The 22,918-nt window shown below is 42.6% G+C and overlaps 2 protein-coding genes across 3 annotated transcripts in view; both read left to right on the top strand.

The window, feature by feature from the left end:
- Positions 1 to 1,709: 1,709 nt before the first annotated feature.
- LOC133958400 (small integral membrane protein 32-like) lies at positions 1,710 to 3,846 on the top strand. The gene is made up of 2 exons (XM_062393164.1): positions 1,710 to 2,365; positions 2,728 to 3,846. Exon 2 carries the CDS (start codon positions 2,765 to 2,767, stop codon positions 3,101 to 3,103), a length of 339 nt encoding a protein of 112 aa, XP_062249148.1. The 5' UTR covers positions 1,710 to 2,365; positions 2,728 to 2,764; the 3' UTR covers positions 3,104 to 3,846.
- Positions 3,847 to 6,657: 2,811 nt separating this feature from the next.
- Positions 6,658 to 22,918, top strand: part of LOC133958481 (protein diaphanous homolog 1) — a 41,683-nt gene continuing 25,422 nt past the window's right edge. For both annotated transcript variants that reach the window (XM_062393299.1, XM_062393298.1), the window contains exon 1: positions 6,658 to 7,426. In XM_062393299.1, coding sequence (XP_062249283.1) covers positions 7,328 to 7,426 — 99 coding nt within the window. In that variant the 5' untranslated portion in view covers positions 6,658 to 7,327. The remainder of the gene's footprint in view (positions 7,427 to 22,918) is intronic.

The following is a 22,918-nucleotide window of genomic DNA, read 5'->3' as shown; positions in this document are numbered from 1 at the left end:
GTGTGATTTATGTTGTGGGGTTTGAAATCTGTTCACACAATCACATTTTGGGGACTTGTCTTCTTTATGGGCACAGAAGCAGGTCCCCATAACATAGATCATTATATTTCAAGGTCAAGTAAGGTTTTAAGGTTTAGGTTTAGGTTTAGGTTTAGGTTTAGGTTTAGGTTAAAGTTAAAGTTAAGGTTAAGGTTAGGCTTAAGGTAAAGCTTAAGGGGTTAGGCAAGTTATAATTATGGTTAAGTTTAGAGTATGTCTCAAGGAAGTCTATGCACCTTGTAAATCAGTGTATGTCCTCAGAAGTCAAGGGGACATGACTGTGTGTGTTTGCGTACATGCGTGTGAGTGTGTGTGTGTGTGTGTACATGCGTGTGTGTGTGTGTGTGTGATGGGGATGAGGATAGCAACAAGCCCATAGCAAAGCAGCGTGCAAGTGCCACATTCCAAAAAAAAACGAATAATAACCGGTAATCTCCTTAGCCGTCACAATTCTTGCTGTCCCTGCACGTATGTAAACAAGGCTTGAGGCTGTATTTAGATTTCCCATGGGAGATGCACATTCCACCAAACTCTGGTCCACTGTAATCCTCTTTGTTGCTGAATGAAAAGTTGACGGGGACACCAGGATGCTGCCAGGTATCTGTTATTATAGACAAGTTTGACTCAAACTTTTTACTGCCTGTGCAAATGTGCTTGCGGCATCATTTTTTTTTCTTACCAGTTTACGGATTGTTTACTGTAGTTTCGCTCTGGCGTGTGCTTGTGCATTTGTGTGTGTCTGTATTTGTGTGTGTGTGTGTGCCCCTCTGTCCTTGGTCTCTGCCTGCCAGCCATTCTGTTGTGACAGAACAGGTGCAGATGAATATGAAACAGACCGTCAGAGTTTATGCGGTCTGGCCCTTTGTATGCGCGCTCATGTTCGAAACATCATGTCAGAGCAAACTGGCTCCCCATCTCCATCTTTAGCACCTTCTTTTTAGTGTCGTGCACCGATGCTAAATCTATTTCACAGAGGGCAAACATGCTTTGTTTTTTGTGGCGGCTTACAGATCAGGGCGCACAGCAGAGAGGCAGAGGGCAGGGTTTTGTAATGGAAAGTCTAAAGTAAATGCAGAGAACGGACAGCGCTCTGACATCCAACGCTTCAGATGAGTCCCGCATTAAGAAGCGGACAATGGACAACCTGGGAGATCTTTTCTAAAATGTAATCACCCCTATGAATTTTACACACACTCGCCAATCTCACACACTTCCCTGTTCTGTGATCTCATCCCTCCAGTGTGAGACATTCCTCACGCCGGCCCAGAAACTGCTCTCAGTCAACTTTCTCTCATCACTTTGTTAATAATATGAGGAATGGACTCTATAGATAGATAGAGAGAGAGATGTATGGATACAGATGCCGATATATAGATTAATAGATGAATAGATGCATAGCTGTATAGATGGATTTATGGATGTAAAGATAGAAGATGAAATGTATAGATAGATAGATAGATAGATAGATAGATAGATAGATAGATAGAACTTTCTTCTGTGACTCTATCTTTAGAGTTACACATCCCTGTCCATTGATGTGCCTCCTCCAGCCTCCTCCCTCACTCCTGATCTGCAATTTTCTTTCTCTCCCCCTCCCTCCCTGTCTCCCTCCCTCTCACTCTGTCTTGCCCCCTCTGTTTCTACCTCAAACACACGCAATCCAGGGCGAAGACGGGAGGCTGCTCACGACCTGCGTTTCGTCCTCCACTAATGCCTCCTTTGTTTTGATTAGTCATACTGGATCGATAATCCCTTTAGGGCAGACCATCGGTGGCATCTATCCAACACGTATCGACCATTGACTGGATAAAAGCGCGCAGGTTTTTGGGGATTCAGGGGAGTCTGGCATGTCCCTCCTTTGCGCCCTGTGCGCACCAGCAGCGCCGATCTTGTCATCAGCCACAGTAGGGACGTGTGTGCGCTCCATGCGCTGCAGTTGAACTTCACTCTCCTCCGTGACAGACCCTGGATGTCGACACAATAGCCTAAACGCAGTTTGTGCGTAAATTCACGCGTGGCAGTACGGTTTTGAATGGAATCGCCAACAAGAGGAATCTGGTAATGTAGCCTATCCTAATGCCGGGACCCTGACACGTGGATTTGACCAGTTCAATTAAATGTGACGCGTTGAGCTTGCGATTTAATAACCCACGTACCCAGCGACATATGGTCTGGGAGCGTACATCTGAAGCCATCGAGCCAGTGCTTCTCCACGGCACATCATCGGCGGGGCTGGAGCGGAAAGAGCCGTGAACACTGAGGAATGCGGAGCCGGGACTTAGTCTTTACCAGCTCACCTGCGGAACTCTTCGCAGCCAACACCAAAGTAAGTCGTTCCCTGAACAGATCCATGCGCTCTGGTGCCTTTTACGCATGTGGCTGAGATAATGTAACAAGAACATGTAGTACTTTAGAGGAATCTGTAGTTTGCAGTGACTCCAGCCAAATACTTTGCGGTGTAGATAAGTGGAGAGTATTATGTTGTGTCACTGGAGGGAGTTTATCAGTGACCTTGCCAGACATTAAGGTGTTCTTTCTTGCAATTACATAATAGTCCTTGGATGTTTCTATAATCCTCGCACCTTTATCACCTCTGCTGCATTTTAATCCGTGAGACGGGACGCACTGAGTGAACACACACAGGCTCAGTTGGCTACATAATCTCCTCCTTGTCTTGTCACCCTGCAGCCGTCAGACGCAGCCGGTGAGCCCGCCACAGAGCACCATGCTGAGGCAGATCCTCCTCAACTCCACCGACAGCCCGGACTTCGACCTGGTGCTCATGGGCCAGTCCTCCACGCAGGCCCCCTCTTCCCTGAACGCCTCCCACGGCGGCTCGGTGAGCGTGGCCGCGCTGCTGCGACCCACAGCGGGGCGAGGCGGGGGGCTGCGGGAGGGCGAGCTCCACAAACCGGACCTGATCACCTACCTGGTCATGTGCCTACTGCTCTTCCTGCTGGTGCTGCTCATCGTGTTCTTCATCAACTGCCAGCTGCGGAACTCCTTCTTCGCCTCCATGCCATATGACAGGTCGCTGAGAGAGGCCCGGACCACCTACAAGTAAGGCTGGACCCGCTGGGATGGACCCCTGCGACCCGTGGCCCTTTGGAAGGAGGGTTTCAGGACTGACTTGTGTGCCTGCGTGCAGGTAGTTGCCTTTATGAGTTGTCTTGGACACATTTGATGCGCTAAATAAACAGGAATCCCAAACTAGACCTAACACGGTGAGCGAGGGACTCAACTGTGTCAAATGTTGCCCAAATGTTTCCACTTCAAGACCCGTGGCCCTCTTCAGACCACAGGAGGCGTCTCTGAAGACCACTTGTGTGTGCGTGGGCCTGCTGCCGGTGGAAAGATAACAATTTAACTCCTGATCAAATTTCTGACTCTTATATTTTCTGGTAATTAATGAAGGAATTGTGAACCCATCCATCATCGACTGCAACCCCCGCAAAGCACTTCGGAAATAAACAGTTTAGTCCCTAATGTAGCTTCCACTCAAAAGCTTCTCCTCACTCATCTATATAGTGGCTTACCCATCTGACCTGTCTCCTGCAGTTTGAGTGCAGATCCACGAAATTTCCCACTGGCCCTGGCAAACCGAATCACTTCTATTTCCCAGAGCAGAGTGACAGGCTATGTCAGCGCGGAGAGAATCTCCAGCAGTTTGTATATACCACACTTTGTATGACTGTAACTTACCTGTCTTGTCTTGTGAAATGATTCAATCAACCCGCAATCTCCCATATTGTAAACTGGTGATTAAATGGATTAAATGACAGACTGTAGGCCTATGTCACATAAAGGTATTTCAATGTATACTTTTGACGTATTTTTGGTCTTTCTGTGGATGGTGATGCTGCAGCTGCTGGGAAGGGCCAACTGGTAATCATTTAATAGGTCTGCGTCCACAGAGGTGTTTATACGAGAGCCATAGGGCTGCCAGCCTTACCTTGCACTTTTAATTAACCTCTCGCACAATTTACAGAACTAATTTCCGGTGAATGACTCGAGGCTGGAAAAATCATCACCTATGACGAGTCCTGTGCGTTAAACCGATCTGCTGCCACCGGTGATACGCATATCCTCCCCAATCTTGTTGTTGGAAAACAATTCTCCAATGCCAGGACAGAAAGATGAGCCTATCTTTATAATCCTGTGAGTGTGTGTGTGTGTGTGTGTGTGTGTGTGTGTGTGTGTGTGTGTGTGTGTGTGTGTGTGTGTGTGTGTGTCGTGCGCTCTGTGAAGTATAAGACAAACTCTGCCTTTCATAGAATATACATCATGTCAGAGGATCATGGAAACAACAATTCTCGAGATCTTTTATGAAGAGAGGAACAAGCCCCCCCCCAAAGAGAGAAATATAAATGTCGTAATTTCTGGATTTGAGAACATTGCACAGATTGGAGGCTGGAGACAGAAGGACACGGTGTCCCGGGGTGTTTGCGCATAAGGACTGAGACAAACTAAAAGCGTTTATTTCGGCATTCTGGATCGATTATTCCTCACATTCAGAAAGAACGCTCCATGTGGCTTCTTCATTCAGTCCATTGCTGCGAAAGCTATTTATAGGTTGGATCAATATTCCTCTGTACCGATATAACTGCCACCCAATGTCAAGGGCTTACACTTATAAATGACAACAAGTAATTTTAGGGAACCTTATAAAGTAGTCCACAACCCACACGCGCCAATATGTGGACATTTACGTTGGTTGACGCGCTGTCTCAACTCCGCTGAAAATGCAGCACCTGCCGTTCATAATTTAACCGCTCGGTGGCGCCTGAACGCTGATTATTTCTACACACTGCACCGTCCAAAGTACAATTTAAAAGATCACCATTCCAATATCCCCCAAAAACTCACCTGCACTGAACAGAGATCAAATTAAGTTCTGTCACTGGTATTGATAGTTTAATAAGGACGGGGGAATTACTTATATCTATCTACATTTTTTTTACAATAATCATTATAACACTTGCACAATTGAGGTCTCACCTACCCCCAAATGTCTGATTCATTTCTGGAAATAAGAGATGAGTTGTGTAATGTCTTGGAATGTGCAGCCTCAAATACCTGAGTAAAGGTCTTCTGGTCTATCTCATATCAGAACCTAAAGGTCAAGGACACAGAAAGTTGAGTCACACAGAGAGGCTTTGTGTAACTTGGTTATATTACCGCCAGACCAAAGTGGCCAAGGCAACACATGAGATTACACTACAGTATACAAGCTACACCTTCTCTCTTATGGAGCTTCTTGAACACATGAAATACTTTTCAAATAAGCAGAACTTTATTTGTTACTGCTTTCTTCCTTGAACTGATTAAACGCAAAACTGTGAAAGTACCTAAGACACTGCTTAAACAGCCCCCTGTACTCAAACACCTAGAAGTCATGGAAGTGGATAATTCCATAGCATCATCAACCAAATGCCGGAGACCAGTCACCTAAGACCAGTTAGTGATCCCTGATACTGGCCTGTGCTGCCTGCTGCTGGTGGCTTTATCCATTGCACTGATCAACTAACATTCAGAGATTGTAAATTGTGACACATTATAAACCTGCATCCTTCCCTGTGATGTTCTAAGTATGTGGTTCCCCAAACTTAGTTTCTGCAGGGCTGCTCCTTGGCAGGTAAAACAATTTCTACTTGCATGTGAGAACGCAAATGTCCCAGTCAGATACGTCGGACAATCATGTATAACAGAAACATCAATAAACACAGACGTGTGCTGCCTGTAAACTCTGACAGACTTTATTTGAAACATTGTCGGTAATAATGAATGCATTAATCTAACTTAAATGGTGAAATTTCACATCAGAGTGGAAGCATTAGAAATGTGACTATATGCATCATGTTTCTTCTAAAGTCGTATTTAACTTCAAGTTAAACATGACATCTTACTGAAAAAAGGAACAAGTCACTTTGGAGTGACTGGAAGATGCACTCTACAGTCAGCTTCTTACATTTTTATTTCCTCATCAGCATCACTTCTTTTTAGCCTCTTTGCACAAAAAGGTGTATCATTTCCCTGAGAAAAAAAACTGAACATTCTCTCCACATGAACAACAGTTCTATTCTAATATTCTTTTCAGTGAGCGGTGTGCACTCGCGTTGTGCTGCAGATCTCAGCAGCTGTGAGACTCTTAGCTCAATTTCATTGTGCAGCTTTGATCTGCATTTTGTTTGGACAGAATCTCACTGAGGCACGATGTGGCAAAGGAAAGGAGTGTGGTCAGGGCTCTCCTCCCTATAACTCCCCAACTCTCTTTGGATCAGTAATCCTTGGAACCATTCACTCAAGGCTACAGTCTTCTTTTGTTGTTGTTTTACAGTTAACCCCCTGGTACGAATACGATGAGATCCTGCTTCCCTGGAGCAGCCTGTTAAATCCTCTCAAGTGAAGCTGCAGAGTCAATGCTCAACGTCCAGGTCTGATCTGTATTTGTAAAATGCAGAAAAACCTTTCTCACGCGGGTAATATGTTACAAAAGGAACGTCTTGTAATGTGGACGCCGAGCAGCAGCTTCTCGCTCCGGCGGTGATGTCGCTTCCTGGAGCAGCTCCTCTCAGGTGAAGCGGCTGGGCTCTTGGCTCCGCCCCCCTGTGTCTGTCACAGAGGAACAGGAAGACTCCGCCGATCACACTCTGTCACTCAGAAGATAAAAAAGTTAACTAAACTTGTCTCAGTCATGGAAACTAACCTGGGAGACACCGCGGGGACCGGTTACCATTAACACCGACTCGCTCCTCGTGTTGTACGCGCCGAAACAACTCTGGGAAGGAAGAAGAGCGGAGGGTTGTGTCTTTTTTTGTCTTAGCCCACGGTTACTCTGCCGAGCTAGCGTAGCTAAAGCTAACGTTAGCCCATATAGCGTCGGATACTTTTAAGGATTTAAAAGTCACATAGTCGAACCTTCACGTTGTGTTACACCGAAGACACTGGTACAGGAATGCCCTCGGTGTGTGTTGTGTAGACGCAACAGGTCGTTTCCGTACTTCTCGTCTCGAGGCTCCGGGGCTGCGCTTTGAATTTCCCTCCTTCAGGGAGACGGACAGGCGGCTTCAGCGAAGGGGCTCCCTCGGTGTAGTTGGCTCTCGACCAAATCCTTAGCAGCGCTGTGCTAATTGTGGCTAGTAAGTTAGCCAGGGGGGGGACAAGCACAGGGTCGGGGGAAATAAACGGTGAAGATACTCCCGTGTGGGGCAACTGTGTTGTGTGTGTGTGGAGGTCACCACCACACTGGGTTTATTTTGACAACCGATTCGAGGATTAATCTCTGAGTATGGATCCGCACTCGGGCAGCTCCGCCTCAGCTTCTGGTCCCAAGAAGGACAAGAAGTCGAAGAAGAACTACGAGGATGGAGAAGGGAAGAAGAAGTTTGTGAGTATCCCACATGTTGAAATCCGCTGCACTTTTTGAACGATCTGTTTTGGTTGCGAGGGCTCAAAGGTCTCCTCTGCACCTAACTCGGCAGATGGTCGCTTGTTTCTTTTTCTCACATTTCCAGTGAAGCAACAAACTGCGACCAAACCCTGTAATTACTTTCACCCCCCAAAACCTGTGATCAGTACAGCTTGAAATATTACAACGTGTGCAGAATTCACTATTCCAGGTCATTGTAAGTATCATCAGAGGAGGAAGGAGCTGGTGCCTACAACCCTGAAGACGTGTACTGTGCAAGTTGTGCAGTAAAAGTGCAACAAGTCACAACACATGACTCATGTTTTAATATGTGGGCTTGGCAATGTGTCCAAGAATGTCTTCAAGATAAACATATTCAAATAATATTGATAACTATCAGGATGAACGTCATGCATTATTATTTATTTTAAGATGACAGACTGATTATTTTGCCTGGAAGGTTGTGGCTTACGTGATAGGCCGACACTTGATAACCAGCAAAATATCTCATAATCCTGACACACGCCATTAAAACCTGTTCTGTCTTACTTCTCCTCACCATGCTGTCACGTTGCAATATAGCAATATACGGATACATTAGGAACTTTTGTTATATTGCTAATGATGAAAGTTATACAACGATAGTTATTGTTTTCAATTATAGTGCCCAGGCTATTTTATTTTTAAACAACCTTTTGACATTTATCGAACAGCTAAATAAGTTAGGCTCGCATTTCATTTGTTTCACAGAGAGCACCGTGCATACTGTGTTAATGATTTAAACTGTGAAAGATGATCAATGGAGTTGTTTCAAAAGAATGAGCAAACATTCTGTGGAATGGCGTGGCTCGAATGCCTTAAAGCTGACATAATCTCGATGACATCATTTGGTGAACCTGGTCGCGCCTGCATCATGTGTGACTCAACGTGGTGTCCTGGGGGGGGGGGGGGGGGCAGGCAGAGTAGAAGTCACTCGTAGAGATGTCTGTCACCGGGCCACAGCGAACTGTTGTGTAACTTGAATTCATGGCCATGTCTAGCAACAGGTGAAAACTGATACACATACAGACAAACGGTAACCATAGAGGATGCTCACGGAGGACATGTGGTCACCTAGTAAACTGCTCCGCCACACATACACACTCATGTGCACTACCTTTCAGTGAGGGAGGTTTCCCTCCTCTTTATTGGTCCCACTCAGACGCTCCCTCGATTAAACCACCAGCGATTCCTGCTTACAGGACTGTACAGAAAAACAGCTTGTTCAGGCTTTTTCAGGGAACTAGTTCTACTTGGGCATGGACCTAAACGCAGCTATGCCAAGCACAGAGATAAATTTGATTGTAACTTGTCCAAGTTAAATACATATTTTTTATGACAACACATTAAGTCAGTTCACACAAGCATGCATCACAACCTGGTACAGTGTAAACCTGTCCATACTGATCTAGGGCGTTTTCACTCTTGAAAACTAATTTCAGAAATTTATGAAAATACTGAAGTCATTCAGTAAAGCTCCGTTAATGTACCCACAAGTTAAGGTTGGGCTGTAAGTAACATGAGTCAGCGACAGGAAGTCATTTGGCAATGTCCTTAGATCACACATGCACACACAAATCTGAGTGTTGAGTGAGAGACACCCGAAAGTGTGAGTGTGTGTCTGTGTGTTCGACTCAGTGCGGCGGGTTCTCGACTTAAGTACGACACCGACTCTGAAAATGTAGCCTTTTCTGCCTACATTTTTATTACAGCACAGTCAGAGTTCAGACTGAGGTAAAGCAGTGTAGAGTTATGTGTAGTTGTGTACTTGATCTACAGTGCGCTGCTATCAGTCCACTATCTATGACGTCATCACTCGCTGCTTTTCCCTCTGTTCAGACAACATAATGTGATAATATGTGACGTGTGTGTCTGTGTTTGTGTGCGTGTGATCTCGACTCGGCTTACTATGTGGTATTCCAAGCTAACATCACCCTTGTGTGAATGTGTCTCTGTTGTGTTGTCTGGGACTGACTGAAGCAGTGTGGGTGGGTTATCTAGTTTAATCATAATTTATTTTCCTAGACATGGTCACAGTTTTTGGATTATTCTGGCTGGATAATTTTTTTTAAATAAAGTATGTTGATGGAATAATACCAAAGACTTCAGCAGGGATTGGCATTAAAACGAATGCATTGGAGGGCTTGAATGCAGCATTTATAATTAGAGTGTTTTTTTTCTATCGTTGTTTTTTTATCGTGTATTCTGCCCAATCATCATTTATAATTTTAAAAACTAATTTGGACTCACCTCAACATCAACCCCTGTTATGTTTACTAATGCAATACCCTGGATTGATGAGATGTTTATTATAATTCTGTATGTGTCTGTCAGGATCGGTTAAATCAGATTTGTCTGTTCCACACAAACATTTGGTGATTGGTCCCTTTTTTCACTTGGAACATCAAGCAACTCAGGTAACCTATAGTTATGTTTAACAGGAATGTTTGGCATGATTCACTGCATCTAGAAATACATCTGCTGCTGAGTATGACTCAGGCAGTTTTTGCTGTGCTCCCCCTGAAGCACTATCCTCAGACGCAGAGAGGATCTGCATCCAAGATCCCTGTTGACATAAACATGCTTGCTGAACCCAGCAGGCAGGCACAGGGCGGATTAGCTAGGGATCACTGCATGGACAGGTATTTGGGATACAAGGCAAACTTTTGTGGATCACAGATTCTTGCTCTGGGACATCTTGTAGTGTTTTTTGAGGCCGTTTAATCAGATCTTCTGAGATTTTCTAAGTGAAAGGTTTTGTTGAGTTCTTGTTAGAATGGGCTGACTTTTTTTCATTGCCCGAAAAAACATATTGGTTATGAAGGAGACCACCAGTAACACATATTTGGAGTGAGCTTGACAACTTCATCTTATTTTGTTGGGGACATCCCTGTATTTCTTTTTGATGATTATTCTCCTGTTATTTTGAGGCAGATTTTTCCTTTAGGGCTGTGTTAGTTGATATATTGCATTACAGAAAGAGGAAATGATATTGCCCATTCTGATGATTGGACAATATTAATAATTATCAAACTTCTCATATGACTTCCAGGAGTAAATCTATTACATAGATGCACAAGACCGACCTGTACTAGTTGATGCTTTTCAGAGTGCCCTAGAGCAAGTGTCAATATTTCTGTCTTTTAAAATACTTGCAGAGTGGAATAATATGCTGACTAGCTCATGCATGCAGCCCCAGCCTACCAGTTGGATCACTGCTGTCATGTTAAAAGATGATTGTAACATCAGGAATTTGTTTTGACTGTTAAAATTAGGAATTTGAAAAACCAAAAACCAAATGGTATATATATTTTTGGTTCGTAGACTTTAACACCTGAAATCCAAATCATATTTTCTTGCAAGTGTCACGATACAGAACATATTTTGCGATATATAACTAACCTTATTTCTTTTGTCCAACCTTCTTACAAAAGTAATGCAGTTGTGTAGCAGCTTCAGCGGAAAACCACGCCACACTGGCACAATCAGCATGAAATCTTGGGCCTGCATATGCTTTTGTGCAACGGTGCACCTACTTCCTGGGGGAACCACCTCAGCAAATGCTTCATTTAAGATAACGCCATGAATTAAGCCAGTCAGGTCACGACTCTTTAGTCACACAGTCTGCCTCGAGTAGTCTGAGTCTCAAGTCGAGAAGTTTGTTTGGAGGTTCAGTCAATCCCTCTGCACCGGTTTCTTTAATATTTATGTGCCTCTTCTGCTCCCCCAACACATACGCGCACACACTGACACACAGTTTCCGGCTCTTTACGTCTCAGAGGAAGAGAAGCATACTGTGAACCGACGAATAGGATGACTGACTAGCGGCATGAAACTGGAGTGGTTAATGGACTGCTAGTGTCAGGGGCCTCTTGGCTCAGAGCAGGGGGAAGAAAGTGAGCCACCAGAGAGCCTCCAGTGAGCACTGAGCAGGTACACAGGGAGGTATAGGGAGAGAGGAGTGGGAAAGAAGTCGAAAAAGGGAAATGCAGATAAGGTGATTTAAAGAAGGCAGGGAGTGGGGGTGCAGTCAGCGATAATAACAAGTTACGGGTGGTGTGATGGGCATGGAAAGCTTAAATTACTGAGTTGATTCTAAAAACCCCGTAAGTGGGTAGATAGGTGTGGAATCCTACAAGGCAGAAAACCTCTGCAGCACTACTATATGGTTTAAAATTTTGAAGCATGTTGATCACACCCCAGGTAAATGATTTGAAGGCAGGAGTTGTTTTGAACAAAATAGCAAAGCCAAAACTCCTTGTGTGACACAGCTGGTGTGGAATGGAGTAGTAGAGAAAAGCACACAGAGCATTCCTCCCTTTGTGGGTCAAAATGATCCCTAATGTTGTTTACTTCATGACAAGTATGACAGATGGTTTCAGTCCGGCACTGACCAGATGATTTTCTGAAATTCCCTGGACGGTCTGTATGTCAGAACGCACATGTCTGAGTCGGTTGATGCAGACAATCTCCAGTTTTTCCTGCCAGCCCCCTTGTAATAAGCTGCAGCAGGAGATTATCCAGAGGATTCACTGAGTGAGTGCGTTGATGTTTGTAACACGTGTTGGATACAAAAATGAAAGATATCGAAATAAAACCTAAAGAAGTACCCCAGGATAAAAATTGGGTGCCATACATGTAAAAGACTCAGATATCAAATCAACAAAATGAGATTCAAGTTTTTTTGGTGGTAAAGGCTGAGCTTTATGTTTTACGATCTGCCTCTGCATGCTGGGCCACCTCTTCCCTGAAGTCTCTGGAGATTTCCGTCCAGGATGGATCCAGTTGTTTGAACAGTTCCGTTTAAATATGGCTGTAGATTTTTGGTAACACTTTTAAGACTCTTCAGCTCACAGCAAGATGTCAGTCACCCTCAAGTTAACTAATATCCTGTTCAGGCATCAGGAACTGGATGTAATAAAGAAACTTGATGCAATAATCTCCATGTTTGAGCTGGCTGATTAAAGTGCACAGTGGCGTCTGTTTGAGCTGCTCTTACTGGACTTTACCGATCGAAGAGGAGCTGTGGTTTGCTTGCTTTACTTATTGTCACTGCATGTGACAGTTGTTTTAAAAGAAGTTTAAAATAAGAAGACCCGGGGATTTCTTGGTTACAAAGCTGTTACACAAAACTCACTTTATTTGATGTACTCAGACAGCTTTAGAGTCTCATTATAGCCTTTTTGAATGTTGGAATAAATTTGTAGGAATTTTATCAAATGATTAAAAAGTCCATTCAGGGGAAAAGACATCAGGAAATTAATCAATGATTGTCAATTTTAGTAACTATAATATTTTTATGTAGGTATTTGCTCTCCTGACAGCTTGTCAAAAGGAGCAGCCATACAGCCTAGTAAAATATGTAACTTGTCTGTTTTGGGCCACCCTGAATAAATTCACAAAGGGCCGAGTTGCTGTTGCGTCTCGTCCAAATCCCCAGTGACACTGTACTCTGCACGCTGGAGGGCTAAAGCACTTTTAATTTCTTTTTCGCTGCTGCCTCGGGCACAATGTTACTTTCACTTCATAAGATAACTGATGCGTTACATTCAGCCTGCTGGGTCAGCAGGGATGTTAGGTCCTACAGTTGTTGGGTTTGACACTGCACTGAGGCAAGTAGTGAATGATTAGAAACGCATACAAGAAAAATGATTTCATTTATTTCAATACAATACTACACTATGTTTCTAATTATTTGCCTCAAATTGAATATAAATGATGAGGTTGGAGCTGCACAATTCTGGATAAAAAGAGAATCACAATTTTCCTGCTTTTCTGGCTTACTTCTTTTCCTAACTCATTCTATTAGTTAAACCATTTTTTTATTTTACACATTGGAAATGCAAGGCTCTTGATGCAGGACATCAGAGGGAACACTTGTTTTTTAGCTTTAATGCAACAGTTTCATGAACCTGACTCTTAACATAACAACAATCAGGATCAATCTATTGTCTCCTGTATTACAGAACCTATTTTTCAATAGTTTTTTTAGGTATAGCTCTTGAAATGTGAACCTCAATTCAAAACAAAACATTTCTAGATAAGTCATATTTGCCATTATCAGAATTTCTTTTCAATTTGTTCAGCTTTTCCCTCACATCGCAATTCACTGGTCTCTCTCCCCTGATCTCACTGGCTTTATTTTTCATCCAGCTGGTTGCAGGTAGTATATTATGTATTATTAACACTATCAATATATTCTTCTTAATGTGATGGTCATTGTCTTTCTATATCACCACAGCCTTAATTTTGGCTCATAAAAATGTTATTACGGCTGTTGCCAAGTGGCTTGATGAAATGGGCCGGAGAGTGTGAATGTTGACAGTGGCCAATCAAAGGTGTGTGGATGTCAATCCCTGAGCAAAAGTATTCTTAACAAGGGGGCAGCTGGCGCAGGGTGGCTTCGGCTAGCGCTCATTATAGCCCTGTGCTTTGCTATCAAGCAATCCCTTTTGCATCTACACACCTTTGATTGGCCACTGTCAACACTCACACTCTCCGGCCTGGAGAAGGGAACCCATTTCATTAAGCCACTTTTAAGCCATCCGTAATAACATTTATACAAGCCAAAATTAAGGCTGTGGTGATATAGAAAAAAAAATGACATTCAGTTGTGCACAGGAAGCTGTTAAACTATCTCTTTCAGCTGTAGATACTGTCATGTAGGCCCATATTGAATATAAGTGCCAGGTTTTTAATGTGCTTTGGTTTTCGGACTGATTCAACTTGACACAAATGTGAGTTAACTGTCAGGCCCTCAGTTCATGCTCGAAATCATCGTCTCCTGGACTGTCTGCTTAGATGTGTATGCTGCCATGCCTGTGGTTAAGTGTGAGGCTGGGAGTTGGTGTTTCCTCTGCATGTCACTCGTCTTCTGTTTCCCATGACTCCGAAATTACTTTGAGTATATGTTTCTCCGAGTTATTGTAGTATTTACCAAAGTCAATTTCTCTTGCTTATAGATTTCTTAAAGCCCTCACTCTGTGTAAAGCCCATACAGTGTTTCACTTACTCTGATCCCTCATGTCCTTTAGTCAAACAAACAATCACCTCTGTGCATGTTTTGGAATTATTTGAAGAGTCGGACAGATGGCTTCCTTTTTAAACAGTGTTTGTCTTTCCTGAAGGGGAAACTTCCGAAAATGTTAATCATCAGGAATTGTGTGTACGAACTAAGCCGACCTCCTGGCTGTTGGTCACACTTTCTGTCGACTGTTAAATCTTACTTCTCCTTCTTACTTTTTGTAGCTGTGTGTGCGTGTTTGTGTGTGCATGCGCATGTGCATATACACACACACACTCAAACAGATATGTTAGTGTTACCACGCAATAATATTTCTCTAATTCTGTTGAGCTGTGACAGGAAGTTGTGCAAAAATAGCACAGGATGCGTCCGTTTTCGTCCGCATAATTGCTAACCCTTATCTATCTCATTCACTCCCTTCCAACCATTGTGCATGGAGGTACCAGTGGGAACGTTTATATGTTTAAGAACATACACCCAGCCCTCTCTCAGGACTCACAAGGCCTGGATGATGAAAAACCGAGCAGAGTTGTATCATTAGAACCTAATGGACATGTTGGAAAAACTCCAGAGAGTGATAGAAACTGTATGACACTCAGTTATCGGGGAATCATTTTTCAGCTGTTGAGGTTTTCAAATAAGATATGTTGAGAAATCAAGTTGCATTCACCTCTGTGGCATTGGTTGTGAAATCTCATGAAGAAAACCCTTTTAAAACTCAGCAGATGAAGCAAAATGTGGAGGCGTTTCTTTTGTGAAGGCTACAGAAAGTCAGGGGCCTGTGGCCCCCTCGACTGGTGTAGCCCAAAATAAATGGTTAAAACATGCTCGACAAAAGTGAACTGATCAACAAAAGGCAACAATTTTCTCATTTGAGAAATTACAGCTAGGAAACTATTTGCATTTTTGATAGAAGAAATATTGTGTAAATTGCCTTCTTAGCGAAGAAGTTTCCATGCCATTGGTCGACACATTGTAATTACAATGCTTGATTTTATAAAAGTTAAGCGTGCAACAGAATAAGAACTTTGTTTTCGTAATACAGCATCTCTAATTAACACTTTTCTCTGTTGTCTTGTGAAACTGCTGGAAAAGTATTTCCAAAGTTTTTGAGAAATTTCGTAAACAGCCATGAGTTCATCAGTTTATCATTGTATTCAATTAATTTTGCCTTTGAATATACTCAAAATATATCAAAATATAGTTTAAAGACTCATGTTTTGACATGCAGGTATTTTGTGAAAGTTGAGTTAGGGTCTAATGTTGATTTAATAAGCTTTCGGTCACCAAACTGTTACTATGTAATATTATTGTGATAAGTCTGTGGACACATGAAATTAGAACAACAACATAGGTTTTTTTGACAGTCTCTGACACTTAATTTTGCATGATTGACAAAATATGCTATTTCCCCCTATGCTGCAGTCCCAACTTCATGCATCATAACATTTCTGCACTCAGTCTTTCCTCCTTTTGCATGTTGAGGACTGAATGATCACCACATATTGTTTTGGGGAGTTTCCCAGTGCATATGCACAAGTGTTCTCTCTAGTCATTTCATGAAGCAGTAGAGAGTTGGAAAGACCTGTAGGCTGATCGTCACAGATATGAATACTCTTGACTGTTATCTGTGTTGTCTATGGGGGTGCTTAGATGGGATTACAGTGTCATTCCTCCTCTGTGACTGTCCTTAGTGTCCCCCTGACAGATTACAGCTAATCTCAGACTGCTCTGTGTATCTCAAGATGCCTGTTAAAAGCACAGGCCTGCATGCCGCTCTCACATTTGAGTGTGTGGAGGGTTGTAGTGTCTGTCTGTTATTAGACATTATATTGTTATATAGGTTCATACTTTAAGTCATGGGTCCTGTAGTGTGTTTTAATATCCACATTACACATGATTTATTCTAAACACATCAGCACCACTCTGACCTTTTTATATATTTATATTTATATATTTCTTCAGAGGCAACGGCAAACACAATAATCAAAATGTAGTGGAGTTAAGTGTGATTTAAAATAACAGGAAAGGTGAAACAATGGTCAAGCATTTCCTGCAAAAAACAACTCGTAGACGAACAAATTAAATAAAATTGTGATTTCTCTCGCACATATGGCCACGACTGCACAATTTTAATATGCAGGGCCAGTGAATATTTTCACTTGAGTCCGATAATAATGCTCTGACATATTTGACAAAGCAGATGATCTGTGTATCAATAGTTGCATTGTTGTAGCATCTTGTCACAACATGTGATCAATTGTCAACAAGGATGTAAGGTTCAAACTGCCAAGACACCAGGCATCCTTCTCCTCCTGTTCTGGTGTTAATTTCTGTGCAAACAGGTCCTCTCAGAATTATGCAATTTCATTCACTATCTTTGTATAAATTATTCAGTGTTTCCCCTACCATTATATTAGGCACCCCCCTGCTCCCCCTGGAAGGTATATCGCCAGATCTCAACATAAGTCATTTAAGGTTACCTTTCCTATAAAACAGGACTATAGCTTGCTCTTTTATTAACCCCCCCCAAGCTGTAAACCTACGGGAAACACTGTTATTGCATGCGATATAACTTCTTATTTCTTCTTAATGTGCGTGCCGATATTGCTTTTCTATGTAATTGCAATGTTCACGATAATTACCAAGAGAGAGTTCATATCGGGGCTAGTGGACCGAGTCGGTGCCACCCAGCAGGAGCTTCCTTGTTCCTTGGTCCTTACTCCCTCATCTTCCTTGAGTCATATGTAAAGAATGAGCTATTAGGTCTCAAAGCCACCATAGGAACAAACCCTTCCTCTCTCTCTGATTCAGAAGGATGAAGTCATCAGCGGTAGCAGTTGGTGACGGTTGCGCAAGGCCATTCAGGAATTACATTAAAGAAAAGTAAAAGTTCCATCACGTATAATGATACTTAAAGAATACCTGCACTGCACCCAGTCTAATAATCATGATGGCTTCTTCATTTTGTATTCTGTGGTGACATTTCAGGGGAATGAATAACCCATTACTTTAAAAGTGCTTCTTGCTATCATCACTGCCTTTGAATCTGGAAATAGCCCATAGACAATGGTTTGTGAATTTGAAATAGGAAGTTATTCAGTAATTAATTTTGGATCTACATTTCAGACTGCTGGCCTGGTGCTGTTGTTGACTGTATTACTTTAGTGCTACTTTGTTTTTTTACCTGGCACATATGAACATAGACTCCCCCTGCCCCCTCTTTCTCTTGGCTTCTTTGGGTATAATTGAATTGTGTGCTATTAGTGTTGGTGACTCAGATGCACCTCCTTTAAATACCTCTGTGCTTCTTTGAAACCCATTCGTAAAATCCGACTCCTCTCCAAATTATAGGCTTAGTCCTGGACTTGTTTTTAATTCTCCCCTCCTCTCATTGTTTCCTACATGAGCCTTTGTGTGGTTGTTGATGTGTGACGTTTAATTGTTGTTGTTCTGTTTGTTCATGCATGCACATGTAATTGTTTGGCTGTCTTTTGTTATTTGCACTTCCTCAAGCACTCATTTTAGGGGTGAGTGGTCTAACATATTAGTCAAATCAAGGATTATTAGGATATTATGCAAAATATCTTTGAGCCATACTAGATTTACTATATTTCTGTTTCCTTTGACATATCTTCAACCTGATCCTTTTAAGGTAATTTCCAAGATTGTCCAGGGGCCTTGATGTAGAAATCCTGCATACAGAACAATTAGTGATCATCAGGTGGATCACTTCTATGGATTGTGCATAAAAAAACTCAGTATGAAACATGGACAAGATTTTTCATAGGGTGTACATTTTTGTCGTATGACAATATCTCCAGTTAAACATCACAATGAATGATGACCGCATCAAGCCCCACCCTCACCCAGTAAAGAAATGTGCTCCAGTAAATGGCACTTGGTCTTACCAAGAGTTTAGCTCACTTCAACACTGAGCGTTTTTCCAATTTTCTTCTAATATTTTCCACTTATGTCTGAGTTACTGTGAATATAATAACTTGTTGGTTGTTCTTTTTAGATATTGTAATGAGACTGGTCCAAAAAGAAGTGCTGTCCATAAGTCTTTATTTTGTTATGGACAAATGCAATGAGGATTTGTTGGTTTTCAAGTTTTGAATGTGTCGCTGTGACATTTAGTGTTTAGTAACTAAGAGCTGCAGGCCATTTTACAGATATAAAAGTAAAAACACTTTTTACAGCCAATGTTCTTTTAGTCCATGCTCGGAAACAAGGATCTTGAAGTGTTCTTAAACCCACATAGAGATGAACAGTATGTGCTTTAGTAATGTGTGGAATCTATTGAAGTAGTCTTTCACAGTGAGTGCTGTATGACAGGAACGTAATTTGCCGACAATGTGGTCAGACAACTAATGGTGGACAGACTTGCACCACTTTCTCTAAATAAGACATTGCATAAGGAGATTCTACGAAAGTATTTTTCAGTTTGGAGGCCAATTGGTGGGTCAGCTAGGGGATTATGTAATTAAACTAGCAACTGTCTTGTTTATTTTATTGAGATTTACTGATAATTGTTTATTCTTAGCGATGCACTTATCAGAGACTGATTTCAGATTTTGGTTAGATACTGACTCAAATATAGCAATACAATATCACTAAAGTATTAAGTTCAATTCTATGCTGGTCTTCGTTTACAGTGACGTGTGTGTGTACCACGTCATGCAGCAGCAGCAGTGTGCTGGTACTACTCTCAGTGAATTGAAATACTTTGAGGTGGTGGGTATACTGAGAACAACGGTACAGCTTCACCCTTCATGTCAGCTTCAAAACAACTTGACACTGAACACGACAGTACATCATATCACTGTGCCAATATTAACCAGAGAGTGAAATATAATTTTACAACCGTAAGTCTTCAATAAACCTAACAAAAAAATTGGTCAAAGTAATAAATCTGAACAGAGACAAAGCAACTCTCACTGACGGATCGGCCAGTGACCAGTGAGTGGACGATTTTCAGCCTAATTGGCCAGGATCGCTGACCTGCCGATCAGTCTAAGTTAACCGTTTGTGTGCCGGTAAAATCCGGTGTTAAAGTCACCAGTGATCGGATTCATGTTCAGAGAACGAAATAAAAGGTTATTGTCTGTTTGTGTGTGAAGCGTGACAGAGACAAACTAAATTGTATAGGGAACTTTTGATTATTAGAATACTTGAAGTATCAAATAATTAGTCAGTGGAATCATGCAAAGTGATGTTTCTCATTTCAGTCAGCTGTTGAAAAAGCTGAAGTTTATAAATTTCAGAAGACAGAAAGTGAGAGATGCAACAGAGGGCTCCTTTGTTTTAGGTGGAGGTGGGCGGGGGTGAAAGGGCTTTGTCTCTCCATTAACAGTAGCTCAAGGACGAGGAGCAGTCATGCAGCAAACATGTCCCACTTGGACTGGCATACAATCATAATATCTCACACAGTCAGTGCACTCAAATGGACCTTGGATCGGTAGGTCAGCGAGGCATGCAGGAGCGTTAAACAGTGCAGCTTGGAAGTGTGACCTCTAACCTCAGCACTGGGGAAAATGTGGTCTCAGCTGTTTTGATGACTCGTTGTTTTTGCCTCCCTGTGTCCGTGTTGGTGTTGGTCACATGTTGCGTAGAAGGTGTAACTGACTATCAACAGGCAGGGTATCTCTGAAACAATGACCACAACATCATCACTTACCTGCCCTCTCTGTATAATGCTCGAAAGCTGAGTGTTATTGCGGAAGGAGTAATTGGGTTTTTACACTTCTAGCCTTGCAGCTTTTTGCCTGTGTAATTTCCTGCTTTGTCTGTATAGGGAACTCTTCAGCTGGGTCTGGGTGTGCCTGCCTTAGTGCTGCTTCCTAGCATGATATCATAAGTATGTAGCCATGGCAACCTCATAAGCAGTATTAACTAGATGACAGACGCACACACACACACACACGTAATGAACTGCATCTCCACAACCATCTTTTCCCCCACCCTAATATAAAGTTGTCACAGTTTTTCACTAGTAAAATCCAGATGTTACACCCACATTGGTTCAAAATGTTTTCGGCAGGAATAACATTTACTGTCCCACATTTCCTTTACCCTCCATCTCCAGCCTACTTTGACTCCTTACTGCCACACACCATACACTCTGCACACATTCATGTCACCTCCCAGACCTATTCACACAGTATGAATATCCAGGAATGTTTTCCAAAAACAACTATACGGAACATATGAGTGCAGCAATGATACAGAGATAGGTTATTACCTCAGCCAAGGACATCATGTTTTGAACTGTGTTTGTTGGCAGCATTACACAAAAACAATAGTGTGCATTAGCTGGGTGAAGGGATGTTGTGTGACACAGGGAAGAACCCATTAAACTTTGATGCAGATGCAGGAATGTTTTATTGACATTGAAAAAATGTCTCCCAGAGGATAATGCGTAGCTCTTGTTGGGGACGGAAATCTACAAGTATGTGCTTGTGCTTTTCAGATGGATAATGTAGTTTTGTTTCCTTTCCATTTCTTTAAATAACCTGTGAAGGTACAGTACGGCAGGTTAGGATATGGTATAAGTAGAGCTGTGAAAAATAACGTGTTAACGCGTTATCAGGGTTTCCCCCAGCACTATCTTGTTAAGGCGGCCGCCTTAACAAGACTAGGGCCCCGCCTTGACTACCAATGTACTGAAAAAAATATTGGTGATTGGTCCGCTAACGCCAGCATTTCGGAATGGAAACTTCCTGTTCCATTCCCTACATCACAATAAACCAAAATCACAACTACGACTCTATAATTCGTGTGACAAGTGTGTTAAGCCAGCAGCGTTGTCCGGCTGACGGTGGATGGTTAGAGCACTTACGGCACGTGTGTACGGTCACATACTGTTATAACGAACTTTCATAACGTGGCTAGCGGGCTAACCACCATGCTAACTGCGGTGGGAACAGCGCAAAAACCCGCTGACTTTAATCCCACGGCTCATGACACTCTTTCTCAAACACCGTCAGGTTAGAAGCAAACACTTTAGATCGATACTAACTAACGGTAGTAGTTAGTATCGGGTGTCCCTGCTGACTGTGTGTGGAAGCTGGGGGGAAGCTAGCTGCCTCCGTGTAGCTTCAAGCTGTTGCAGCTGTTGAATTAGCAACGCAGTTTGGAAACAAGACCGGGGAACTGCTGCGTTAAGACACGATAACATAAGCATTATGACCCGCTGGGTGTCACTTTATTCAGCAAAAACTGTCGCGTCATCAACATCCTTTTTCTGTTAGCTGCCATCGTTCACTGTGTGTGAGGAGCCGGGAGGACGTAAATAAACCAGCGTGGACTTCTTCTATATACCTCATGAGGTAGGCTTCTCTAAGCTCGACTTCAGTTGCGCCATCTACTGTTCTGGCGGTGAATTGTTTTCACAACAAAAAGGCTCGTAGAACTATAAATCAAAAAGGGTCCGTCCGCTCCGTCCGTCCGTCAGTCCGCAACGGACTCGGAGTAGCATACATTGGCCTTAAGCTGCGTAAATGTCTAGTAATATCTCGATTTTAATTGGTCCATGAATGATATGTAACGTAAAGGCTTATGTGGCATACCATTTTCGTAAAAAAGGCACAAAGAATGATGCTTATTTGCGTACATGTTAAATCATACAGAATCAGGTGCGCATGCGCGAAAACTTTTTTTTTCTTGCCGTCCACAATGAATAGGCGGTTAATTTGAACGGAATCCGACATCACAAACTGTCATCTTCAGAGGCAGCTTGATTTTTCTTAAAAACCGGCTTAAACCCTATTTTGTAGTGTCTGCATGTTTTCCACAACATTTGTACCTACTGTTGTTTATTTATATTGAAATAAACAGTTGTTTATTTCATTCATGCGTACTGGCATCTTTGAGCAAAATACCCCCAAAAATTTTCGCCGCGCCGCTACGCGCCGCGCCAACAGCACCGCCACCTGCTTACCACCTTGACTGACAGATTTACTGGGGGAAACACTGCGTTATGATTAAATTACAGGATTAATTCGTTTTTTTTTTAACGCATGCGCAGAAGGACCTTCCAATATACCAACAATTCCGCCCACTCTGCACTAGTCGCCGCTCTAATGCAGTCAGACGGCAGCTGCCATTCAAACAAACAAACAACATGGATTATTCTGATGAACCTGAGAACCTTCTGGACGGGAAGATCGTGTTCCAAAAAAACAAAGATCGAACATTCAATAAAACCAAGGTGATATGCACACTCTGTGGGAAGATGTTATCGTTTCACAGTAGTAATACCCGCCTAAAGTACCACCGCAACGCGAAGCATGCGTTTGTTGGTGAGGGGCGTTCAAGTGCAATGCGCCAAACCAGACTCACTCACAGGACACATTGTGCAAAAGAAGCGGTCAGCTTTACTGTCAGAGAATGTGAACAAGTTAGTT

The sequence above is a fragment of the Platichthys flesus genome, chromosome 8 (assembly GCF_949316205.1).
Source record: "Platichthys flesus chromosome 8, fPlaFle2.1, whole genome shotgun sequence".
Taxonomy (NCBI): Eukaryota; Metazoa; Chordata; class Actinopteri; order Pleuronectiformes; family Pleuronectidae; genus Platichthys; species Platichthys flesus.
The sequence above is the reverse complement of the archived record's forward strand: the minus strand, read 5'-3'. Positions and strand labels throughout refer to the sequence as shown.

Coding starts and splice junctions, on each gene's coding strand:
- LOC133958400 (XM_062393164.1), top strand. CDS start 2,765: ATGCTGAGGCAGATCCTCCTCAACTCCACCGACAGCCCGGACTTCGAC.